Source organism: Porites lutea, chromosome 1 (genome assembly GCF_958299795.1).
Source record: "Porites lutea chromosome 1, jaPorLute2.1, whole genome shotgun sequence".
NCBI lineage: Eukaryota > Metazoa > Cnidaria > Anthozoa > Scleractinia > Poritidae > Porites > Porites lutea.
In genome coordinates this window covers 46,273,876-46,286,285 of record NC_133201.1, presented here as the reverse complement: position 1 = coordinate 46,286,285, position 12,410 = coordinate 46,273,876, and the positions used below count along the sequence as shown (strand labels likewise).

The 12,410-nt window shown below is 41.1% G+C and overlaps 1 protein-coding gene across 1 annotated transcript; it reads left to right on the top strand.

The window, feature by feature from the left end:
- LOC140939045 (octopamine receptor beta-1R-like) lies at positions 1-1,384 on the top strand. Its single transcript, XM_073388606.1, has one exon. The coding sequence runs from the start codon at positions 15-17 to the stop codon at positions 1,065-1,067; it is 1,053 nt and encodes a 350-aa protein (XP_073244707.1). The 5' UTR covers positions 1-14; the 3' UTR covers positions 1,068-1,384.
- The last annotated feature ends 11,026 nt before the right edge of the window (positions 1,385-12,410 follow it).

Genomic DNA, 12,410 nt, shown 5'->3' with positions numbered 1-12,410 from the left:
GAACATCATAAACAATGACAACAGAAAGTGATCCACGTTCATTGGCGACGATTTGCTTCCAAGGAACGATTTTGGGCTTTATTATCTTGGCGGCCATAATGGGGAATACTCTTATTTTAACATCGCTGTACCGTTTCACCTGCCTTCAGACTAAAACGAACGCCTTTGTTCTGAATCTGGCGATCGCCGATTTATTTCTTGCAGTTTCCGCAATGCCTTTTACCCTGGCCACGTCCATTAAATACGACTGGATCTTTGGGAATGTCATGTGCCAGGTTACCGCCGTATTGAACTCCATTTTCTGTGAAGCTTCTATAATGACCCTTGCATTTGTAAGTCTGGAGCGGTTTCTCGCGATAGTTTATCCTCTGGAATATGAAAGGATGGTCACATCGAAACGCGTAAAATTTGTCATTGGTTTCATCTGGTCCGAGGCGATTTTCTGCGCGAGTTCCACCTTTGTCTTTTCCAGATTTACCTTCTTAAAGTTTGAGTCAATATGCACCGTTGACTGGGGTTATAATATGGCGTACACTCTTTTATTCGCGATTCTATTTTTTTATGTGCCTTTTCTTGTCACAGCTGTTTTGTATTGTGTTATTTTACACACAGCGATTAAACAACATAAGCGAGTCGCCGCCATAAAAGTTGGGGAGATAGTTCTTGATCGCCAATCGCAAAAGCGCGATAAAGCGGAACAAGACAGAGGGGGAGCAAAATGGACTAAGAAGGAACACAAGGCGACTATCATGATAGCGATAGTGGTGGGGACGTTCTGCGTATGTTGGATCCCTCACTCAGTCAGCGTTTTTTGCCTTCTAGATTCAAATTGTCAATGGGATGACTCCTTTTTTATAGTCACAACTTGGTTGGCCATGCTCAACAGTGCCATGAACTCGATAATTTACGGTTTGATGAACCGAAGCTTTCGCCGCGCGTTTAAGAGTATCTTGTTTTGTGAACGGTACGTAGGTAACGCGGATCTGGTGACAAATATTCTGCAAGAAAGAAAAGAGAAAAAGAGCTACCGGAATGTGTCAAGTCTTTGTTATAATACTGAGAGGTAAAACAGAACGTTTTCGAAGACCTTCGAAGACCTTGTATCAGCAAGTTTAATAATTTTAAAGGAAAACAATTTAATTTAAGATTATGGCCAGCTAAACAGCTTCCAAATGATGTTTATTACTCTAAGAGACTTTTTAAATGCAACAGGCAAAACATTTCAAGAATCAGGCAATAAAAGGTTGTTTTACACCTAGCTTTAAAGCGTTATAGATTAGTACGCCCGATATTCAGGATTGGTCAGTGGACTCTTAGTATTTCTCCATACGTTGGTGCACTTATAACACCACTAGCCATTGGCAAAATAATTTGCATTACACCGGATCAGAAGAATACTGAAAACACCCAAGAAAGTGTTTATTAACCCCTGAAGGTATCTTTTACTTAACTTTCATTTGGTCATTTAGCTAACGGTTGGAAGTGGGACCCTCGGCCGGCATAGGGCTGCCATCCTACTTTTTGCACCAAGTTCGCTTATCTTAAAGGCAACAAGTTTTTGCCGAGAATTTCCCGCGTTTTCCATAGGTACCTATTCTCTAAGTTAAAAAAAAGCCACCGAAAGACCTTGCTTGATTAGTGTGCTTAAGCAAACTTAACACTTTTAACTCTTTCAATTATCTTCCCCTATCTGTTTACATCTTCATTTCCGAATTAGTATGATGACAGTAGTTTGTCCTTTCTTGGGTCGATTCTCAGTACGTTACGCACGCAAACACGCAATTATAAAATATTTGTTTTGTGCAGCTGCTGGCTCAGTAAGCTTTGCCTACATCATCGACGTCTCAGCTCTATTTTCATTATTTAGATTCTAGCCTTGATCTTTTTTGAGCCTCGAGGTAATTTCCTTACCTCTAATGGGGTGCAAATTATGACCATGCCAGCAGCAGGATCCCATCAAATTGAAAGACTGTCTTAGAAGGGAAACGAAAACCTTAAGTACACAAAACTTTCTGTATTTTACAACTGCTAATGAAAACGGATGCCACCTTAGAGGAACTTGAACCTTACTGTTTGTCACGTACGCGATGACTCAGAGATACGGCACAAGCACAGGGCTTTTTTCCCTTTAATGTATCTTTAATTTTTTTCATCTAATCCCCTTGTTATACTTACCCTGCGAGCAGAAGTTTCTCTCTTGCATGGCTTTTAGCGTTAACGAAGTCGTTCGCGTGGCTTGTCTGTCTCGTAGTTGGTTTGTTTTATACGTACCAGACTACGCCAAACCAAACCAACAAACCAGCGCGACAGACAATCCACGGGAACGACTTTGTAAACGTTAAAAGCCATGCAAGAGAGAAACCTCTGCTCGAAGGGTAGAGTATACTTTGATGTCCACGTGATTTTATAATCCTGCTTAAGTCGTTAAATATTCTTATCATTATTAGATATAAGATCTACTAGTGAAATTGCGAGTGATTTTCTCTCTCAACATCCCAGTCCAAACCGTGGACTTTGGGAGGCAAAGAGGGTTTCTACTTGATGGAGAGGACCCGCCTGAGAAGGTGGGCTGTAGAAAGGAGAGTTATTTTCTCGAGTTCATGTATGTTGATGTTACCAGGGAATTTGTCGGTGTAGTTTTCCATGTCCTTCTTGATGGTGCCAAGGGGACCCATAACCACAGGGACTGTTGTTGTTTTGAGCCTCCACATTTGCTAAAACCTCGATTTCCAATTCTTAGTATTTCTTAAGCTTTTCCGTGGTTTTGACTGAGGTGTTGGTGTCGACGGGTATAGTCATGTCAATGGGAAGGCAGGTTGTGTCCTTCTCGTTCTTTAGCACAATGTCCGACCTATTACCTGCGATGGTGCTGTCAGTGTGGATGGGTAAGTCCCAAAGAATGGTGACGCTGTCCTTCTCGGTGACAGTCTTGATGTTTGCCTCATAATAATAATAATAATAATAATAATAATAATAATAATAATAATAACAACAATAACAATAATAACAATAACAACGATTTATTGACAGTATTTCTACATGGTGTTTCTACATCCGTCATACTACCTAAAAACTAACAACTTACATGATGTTATTCAAAAATCATTCATTATTTACATAATGCCCTTAAAAACTGTTAAAACTATATAATCTAAAATACTATAAATACTATGAGTGACCATAACTAAGAAACCTTATCAAGACAACTTATGAGGTTAAACTTAGGCGCGTGTTGGCCTCATCCTCTGCGGGTGGTATTGCAGGCACTCCCAGTTCCCGACCGAACTTCACTGACTGTCTGCCGATGGAGTACAAGGATTTCCTGTCGTTATGGTTTTTGACAAAGTGGAGGAGGGTGTCCTGCGTCTTCTGGATATTTATTTTTCAAGACCGATAGTGCTCGTTTTGTAGGAAAGCTCCATGTGTATGAGCCCTCTACATCCTTCGGTTCGGGGCAGGTACAGTCTGTCCACGTCAGATTTGGGGTTGTGCATCTTGTACATAGTCAGGAACTTCCTAGTCTTTGTATCAAGTTTGGTCAGCTCTTGTAACGTCCAGTTTATGATGTTAAAACTGTAAGTTACCAAATAGCACTGCCAAGGTGTTGATTGCTTCCAGCTCATACTTGAGTACCATCCGGATCCTGCGGTAGTACTCTATAAATCCTGATCTTGTCTTTCATCTGAGAGTGCTGGATTCCGTCTCCCTCGCTGAATCCGAGGTACTTTTAGGTACCTTCCTGTTCTAGGTCCTGGATGACAGTGTTGACGTCGAGCTCGATGTTACTGGAGTCAGCTAGTCGTCCTCTCTTGAAGGTGGCCTTGGCGCAATTGTCCAATCCGAACTACATGCCTATATCGCCACTGAAAGATTCGATGGTTCTCAGCAAGCCCGTTTGCTTCTCGTCATCTTTCGCGTAGGTCTTCAGGTCATCCATGTAGAAGACGTGGCCAATCTTTCCACGCGGGGTGTTGTACCCGTAGCCCCTCTTATTCAGAAGGGAGCTTAGAGGAGCAAGAGCAAGACAAAAGACTGGAGGTGATAGAGAGTCTCCCTGATAGATGCCACTTTAGATTTCGATAGGTCTGGATGTCATCATGCCCTTATTGTGGTTTAGGTGGAAGATTGTCCTCCAAGGCTTCATCTTTTCCCACATGAATAGGGTCACAGTGGGGCAGATCTTGTAGAGTTCGTGGCTCTCGACGATCCAGATGTGTGTGGCCTTCTTGTAGTCGATTCACGTCGTGGAGAGGTTACTGCGCATGGATCTCACCTCCTCAAGGATGGCTTTGTTGATGAGGAGCTGGTCTTTGCAGCCATAGCTCCTCCGGCGGCATCCTTTTTGCACTTTGGGGAGCAGGTTTTTGCTTTCGACAAAGATGTAGGCCCTTTCTGTAATGATGGAGGTCAGGACCTTGTAAATAGTTGGCAGTCATGTGATAGACCTTTAATTTTTAGGGTTCTCTGTGTCTTCGGACTTTGGTATCAGGAAAGTCACACCCTCAGTCTGCAACTCTGGGGACTTTTCTGGGTTCTTGAGGATTTTGTTGAAGGCGTTGGCTAATTCGGGGTGTAAGCTGGTCAGTTGTTTGAGCCAGAAGTTAGCCACGCCGTCACATTCTGCGGCTTCCCAGTTGCTGGTCTTGTGGTTGGTTTTGATGGTCTCCTCTGTGGCGACGTCTGACCAATCATGAGTTGGTGCACGCTGGTTTTTCTTGGCTTGGTCTTGGATCCACTGGAGACCATCGTTATGGGTCTTGTTGTTGTCCCATATTTTGCTCAGAATGCCTCGACCTCTTCGAGTGAGGGAGGGTTCTGGATATTGATGGCTTTCTTTCCCAGCTCTCTGAAGAGCTTTTTGGCATTGTTCCTATAGGTGTTGTCTTGCCGAAAGACGTTCGCCCTTTTGGTGTATCGCCTGAGTCTCTGTGCTTTGGCCTGGAGTTGTTTTTTAAGAGAATCTTTTGTTTTGGCCATGTCGTCTTGGTTTTTTAATGCCAAATTTCTTCCTGATTTTGTCAGCTTCGGTATATCTTACATTAGATTCCTTTTGTAGTTCTGCGATGATGGAGATGTTTGTAGTGAGCTTTGTTATTTCCAGTTCAATTTTGTCCCTCCATGTTTTCTTGGGTTGGAGACCTGAGCGCTTTTTAGGCGCTCAGTCTACCATGTCAGTGATGGCCCATGCTGTTGCATATAGTAGGTTGTTGATCTCGGTGATGTTGAGATCTTGCCCTTGTTTGATGTTGTTTAGAGCTAAGTTTGCCCGTTTCAGCCGGATTTCTCCCACATTGCTGTTGATTTTTACTTTTGGGACTGGTTTTCTTTTCTTCATGGCCATCTCTTTAATAATAGCTCTTTTTTTCTGACAAGGTTTACCACTTCTGCAATTTTCTCGTCCTCTGGGGGGCTGCCCCATTTTCCTACTAGTTTCGTCTTTCGGTATATTTTCCAGGTTTGGCGGAGGTTGTATTGGTTCTAATAGGGGATCTAGCGAGGCGTGGACGTTGTTTGTCCACCTAATCCTGTCTAGGATTTCCTGGAGCTCTGTTGAAGTGAGCTTTTGCTGTCTTTCTATACCGCCGTTGGCTGGCCAAGTTTTTAGCGTCCATGTCGGGTTTGGAATCTCGGTTCTTATTGCGGCAAATTTTGTAAGTTTGGGTGGTTTTGTCTTTACCTGGTAATAGCTTTGCGGTGTAGTAAGCTTTCATGACTCCAATATACTCTTCCCGAGCTCATTTGTATTTTTCCCTTCTGGTTCTTGTTGACAAAATGGTGGTAGCTCGTCGAGGGCCACTGCGACGAGTATCTTCAGCGCGAAGTTCCTCTAGTACTTACTGGGGAGAGTTTGTTCTTGTAGCATACTTTTCGATCTCAGCATGGTTCCAAACTGAGGATCGCGGCCCTTGTTTATCCGCGCGACGACCGTAGCGGCATGAAAATCTATTATCTCTACTTGTCATGTCATGATACTTTGTCATAACCCTGACGGGGTTGGCTTCGGGATTACAAACACTTGCCAAAGGTGTCACCCTAAACTCTGGTGGGCGGGGTCGTCGTCCATGTCCCCGTAGTGGGCTGAGGTCCAACCTGTCCTACTCCAGTGCCCATTTATTAATTATTATTATCATAGTTCCTGCTTAGCCAGTTAAAAGAACAGCTGCAAGTAGCCATTTGTTGATAACTCTTCAAACTTTAACTTTATTACATATCACACACTCGTAAAAAATTACATAAGAACAACCAAAGCCGGGGACTTAAATGGCCTAAGGTCACCTAAAAAATGTGAAGAATTTGCATGAATAAAAGAAAGCTTTAACTAAAATAATTACAATACTATTAAATAAAAAGAAAGAAAACGACAGTGGAAACTTACAACATAAATAAAATACAATACTTAACAACTAATTTACAACACTTAAACAACTAATCATTATGACTACTAAATTTACAAGCACTGGATAAACATTGCAAGTTGTGACTGGTCTCATAATCATGAAGCTAAATTTGGCAATTGGCCGAATTCGTGCTGAAAAATGGCCATCGTGTACTTGCATGAGTCTTGGGAGGCCTGTGGTGACTCGCTAAAGAAAGAAATCAAGATGAGTGACAATTTGCTGTTTGTATGTTTAATTTTTTTAAAAATTTTTCTCTCGACCTCAACGGCAAACAATGGCGACGGAAGAACTGTGAGATGATAAATAGGAAAAAAAGAAAAGCCCGTGATAAAATCCGTAAAACAACGCAAAACTCAATAAAGCATTCAAAGTAAAAAGAGCTAGTTTTATCGCTAGTTTTGTTGCCTTTGTATAGCTTAATAGAAAAGAGAAAAGTCTATGTTAATGATCTTGCGATTTGAGGTTCTAACTGAGCATGACAAATTGTGTGTGAGATCAATTATTAAAGCCTTTTAAGATGTTTCGATACAGTTTCTCGGAGACCATACCGATCTTTTGCAATTGCGTTAAAAGTCGATCGCGCGATATTCGGATTTAGTCGATTTTAAAGGTTTTTGTTTATTGTTGTCATAGTGATACCGTTTTCTTCGAAAAACTGCATTTTGACAAACTTCAACTCATAGTCAATCACTGGTGAAAATTTTGTGGCGATCGGACAAGGATAACATCTCTTTTAAGGCGATTGAAAAACATCAGTATGGTCTGCGAAAAACTGTATCGAAACACCTTGAAAGTGAGAACTAAACAGGTCGAATACTTTCAAAACCACTGTATAAACAACCGTAGCTGTTGCATATAAGGCAAAATATACGTGCTACTGTAATAACTTTCGATATTTACTTTAATTTGTTGTCATGTCAAATTAGTCATAGAATGAGGGAAGTGTCTTTGTTGCTGTCGATTATTATAGATGACAAGTTGTATTTTTAAGCTGTGACCATGCCACTCGACTAGTTTGGAGTATCACGTTAGAAAACCTGTTAACATTGTAAATGTGCGATGTTGAGGGACAATAAGGAGTAATATTTTTCTGAGCAGTCTACTCGTGCAGAATGGTCTTGTGAGCAGTATCGAACGGTATCGCTACCACAGGTTTGAAAACGCAGAAGTCTACGACTAATATATAAGTGCAGTTTTGTAAAGATAGGCGTTTTGAGGCTTACTACCCATCAGATATAGGATCGAAACGGACCAATAATAAATTTCGATTTTTAAATTGATTTTAAATTTTCAAAAAGACCTTTTTATTTAGTCGTTCGTTTTAGATCTTTCTTACCTCAGATTTGTTTCTAAATTTTAGTAATTTTGTTAAGCGCCATTGGTAGAAATAGTGCTATAGAAATTAATTATTTACAGTTTTTTACTTGTGTAGACTTGTTATCCGTGGGTAGTTATGGTAACGCACGCACTAGCAGAATATGTTTAGAGCTATTGTAAGACTTGTAACGTCGTTTCCTATGTTAAGTAAAACAAACTTTTAAAAAGAAGCAGTTAACCACCAATCAGACCAGATAAAGGGCTCGAAGGGGGAGGGGGAGAAACTCAAGTCTGTGTAGAGCTTTGCCGCCCCGAATCCTTCAGACCCCGACCCTGCTGTTTAAGACAAAAATCGTTCATTTCGCTACCCTGTTTAAGACAGGAGACAATTTTGACCATGATTTGTTTTGTTTTGCATACCGAATTGAGGAGTTCTTTACACTCTCATCACGGTAATGGATATTTTGGAAAAAATTAACTGGTATTGCAAGGGTAGACCGTTTATCGCAAGCTTTTTTCCAAAAAGGCACCCAGTTCAAGACGCTTAATAGTAAAATTGTATACCCTGTTTAAGACAAGAGAGAGTGCCCCCCCCACCCCCCCAGAACGCGCTCCAGAGCTTGCTCGCCAACTAACACTCGCGTTTGGAAAATATGACATAAACATATATTTACAGGTACTGCATTTGCTGCCGAAATATCATAAGCTGAAAAACGGTTCCTACGCACGAGTTGCAGAAGGGGTTTTACAACACGTTTTCCCGTCAAGAGATATCTAAACGCTCTATCGAACCCGAAGAAAGACACAACAAAACAGGTAACAAAAGTTATAACTATCTACTGCTCTCCACCTGTAGACGTACTTATTTGTTTCAATTCTCCACATTCTCAGAGTCGCAGATTCATTATAGTTTATGATTTCTTGTACATAAAGGATAGTACTTTCAGGAGTCAGGACCCCTTCTGGAACCGGCCAAGGTACAAGCTGCACAAAAGGCACGACGTTATTTTTAGTATTTTTATCAGCTGATGAATCGTAAAATGTGCGCGTAGGATACATCTAGAAATCCGCTTTAATCTTGCCCAGTGTTTCATTAGACCTTCGATCTTTTACTAAACACCTGTTTTGGAGTTTTCTGAGTAGTATGACTTTAGGGTCTATAAGCACTATTTTGAGTCCAAAAGGTTTGCTTACATAATCCAAAGGATGGGCTTCTCAATTTCTGTTTCACGTGCGTATCTCGTGATATGCGAACCAGCTAAGAAATGGTATCTTATGCGCACGTGCATCAGCTGACTTGTCTTGGAATGTGGATTCCAAAGCCCAGGATTACAAATCTCCTGAATATTTACTTCCGTCTTTGTGGGTTCCAGTCCTTGCTCATTCACATATATTTCCTCTACAGCGACAAAGCTCGATGGTTCGAAATGGATGTTTGTTCTCCCTCTTAGTTCATAGAGACAAGGACAATTATCCAAATGTTATGAAATTTGGCATTAATAGTTTTTGTTTCACAGTTGTGATTGACATTGTGACGTCATAAATGGCTTTCAAATTGGGCGCCAAAATTGAAAATTGAGTAATGTTTTCAAAAATTACACAGAAGTGTTCTGTGATCAAAACACCCTGGTAAAATACATTAAAAAGGACAAAGTTACAAGTGATTAAGATAGTGATAGTGAAAGAAGGAATCTGAAGAATTTAATTGTTCTATTACCTCATAAAGTCAAACTTAAGGGGGTCTTAATAGATGAATACGATGAAAAAAATTAAGTGGATAACAAACTAGAGTAAATTTGTAGACCAACACTCAGAGTCTTAATATAAATGAGGAGAATGTGCTGCCTTTGTTTGACATCTACAAATGGTTAGACATTCTAGCCTTTTCGGATAAGGACAAAAAATCGTAGGCCCCGTCTCCCAGCTCCTTCACTGTTCTGATTCTTGTGGAACGGAAAAGAACCCACACTGCTGTTCGTAAAGAGTAGGGGGCGTAGGCCCTGGTGGTGTGGTACAACATTTCATGGGCTGAGTGGGTAATGAAGGGGTTGATATCAATTGGGACTTAAGTCCTGTTTCATCCCCTATCTCAGGGGCAAACTCAACAAAAAGAAAAAAAAGAGAGCTGAGATCATTGCAAGTGGATTTTCCCAAACTATAGCCCTGTCCACACTTATGCGTTTTCATTGTCATCATAAACGCATCGATCAATTCGCGTCCACACTACCGTTTTGGTGCGGTTCGACTGTCCACACTAAAAGGTTCGAAAATGATAGAATTGCACTTCGTTACGTAAGCTGAACTCTATGCGAGGCTACAAACACACGAGCCTGTGATATTTCCGGTCATCGTTTTAATTTTAATGCGATTTGGACCGTCTTCGACCGTCCACGCTAGAACGATATGTATGCGTTTTCGTTTTGATCCACCATCAGGCCCCGTCCGACCGAATAGGAAATTTCATTTGAAAACGCATACATTTCGTTACGTTTTATAGGCATCCCGTCCACACTAATACGCTGAGCGTTTTCATCCAAAACGCATTGACTTCAAAACAATGTTGAAAGTGGATCAACACGAAAACGCAAAGACATCATATTGGTGTGGACGGTCGAAAACGCATCAAAATGAAATCGATGACGTCATATGTGCCACGTTGGTTGTAAAATATCGCGGGCGCGTGTTTTGTAGAATGCGCATAGAGTTCAACTAACGTCCCAACGTGCCATTCTATCGTTTTCGAACGTTTTTGTGTGGACAGTCGAAAACACATCAAAACGGTAGTGTAGACGCGAATCGATCGATGCGTTTTCGATGACAACGGCAAAGCATACTTTTGAAAACGCATTAGTGTGGACAGGGCCTCCGCGTATTAGTGAGGTCGGAAGGTCTAAACTCATCGAAATGTATTCGTTTTCAAACGAAAACGCATTGGTGTGGAAGGGGCCTACGTTTCTGCCAAGTTTCGTTTTATTCGGCATATTCTATCGAATTCTATATGTTCCTAATGAACCACGTGGGAGAAAAACCACCGACTCTGACAATCGTGAGTGGCCGTATTCACACTAGAGACGGATTATCCGTTGGATAATTCGCGTAAGACAGATAATACGTCTCAATCTGAAAATGGAACAGTCTTTATTTTGGATAGACGATCCGCCTGACTTTATCCATCTGTTTTTTTCCGTCAATTTTGACGGCATTTGAAGATGGATTATCCGTCTCATACGGATAAGTGTGAAAACGGTCAGTGGCCGAAACCTATCCGTTTAAGACCGGCGCGGCGCACCTTACAGAAATCGCGCCGAAATCTCCGTTCTTAGATGTGTAAACAGAAGCCCAATCCCGTATGGTTTTCGTGCCAGCGCAAAAGCGGTATAGCGTGTAAGTATAGCCTCTGATAGGATTTGATGTTCTGTAGGGAATTTGTGCCTTTTGTCTTTTTATTGGTTATGCACCCATATGGACGTAAAAAGAGTTACAACTGAAAGAAACAGTTCTCTGGGCATCACGTGGTCTACAGTGTGAAAGCAAAACATATAAGCCAAAACGCTCTTAGCTTGTCAGTAATGAATGTCAATTATGTAAATATTTTAAAGCTGGAAGACACGCATTCGCGCATTATGCAAATTCAATTTAGGCCCCGTTTCAGGCGCGAATCCGAATATTTTCTATGTTTTTTCACACAAATAGGCCGCGGATGAATCAGCAGATTCACTGCCGTTTCGTGTAGACGAAAGGACGATTAGTTTGAAAATATGCGAATTCAAAAAAAAAAACCAGCTTCGTATTGACATGGGCTTATACACCCACGCCGGACGTTTCAGCTTTATTGTGGATGAATGTAAATATACACGTGGCACGGGAAATCTTTCATACTCCGCAAAATTTCCTAGTAGAGCTGCAATGTCACACATTCCAAGCCCATAAGTGGTATTATTGACTAAGTTGTGCGTACTCAATGTTTTTGCTCTTTCAAAACGTGCTATGTTTAGGGACGGACCATTGAAGGTATTGTGTCCGTCCCTAATCGATTTTGCTTATCACTCGCTTTCAGGTATTTGATTCCAAAGGCAAAAAAACGAGAGCTTCCCATAAAAATTATTATTAAGTATTATAATATAATCACTACTAATATTATTATCATTTTTAGATCATAATCTTGAACTTGGTGTGAGATGTCGAAAAATGGCAAAAAACTGTAGTAGTACAGATTGGTGGGTCTGCAAGCGGGTTTTAAACCCTACAGTCGACTCTTGGATAACTCGAATCCTCGTTTGCATTCCTTCCTCATCCCATTTGCTTATTTTCGATTATTTGCTTCGAACTTGGCGAAATTAGCGATTTTGGCGTAAATCTCCAGGGGGCTGGCGATATCCAGAATGTGGCAAATATTCAAATAAGACGCCAAAAGTGGCCCCTTCAAATTAGATAACTAAAGAGGTCCCTATTACTGTGAGGAAACAGTACTAAAAAAAAAAGTTCAAATTACATACCTAATAAGTGAGGCCCCAATAACTGTGAGGCAACAGTTATCAAATACAACTGGATCAAATATATCAAAAAACGGCTTTACTTAACTGTGAAGCAACATTTATCAAATACAACTGAATCGAACATATCTGAGCCAACCTCGTGAGCCTGGGAACGAGGTTGACAGATGAGGAAGTCTAGAAATGGTGTCACACGCCCGTC

Bases quoted from the DNA above. Each gene is read 5' to 3' on its own strand.
- LOC140939045 (XM_073388606.1), top strand. From the start codon at position 15: ATGACAACAGAAAGTGATCCACGTTCATTGGCGACGATTTGCTTCCAA.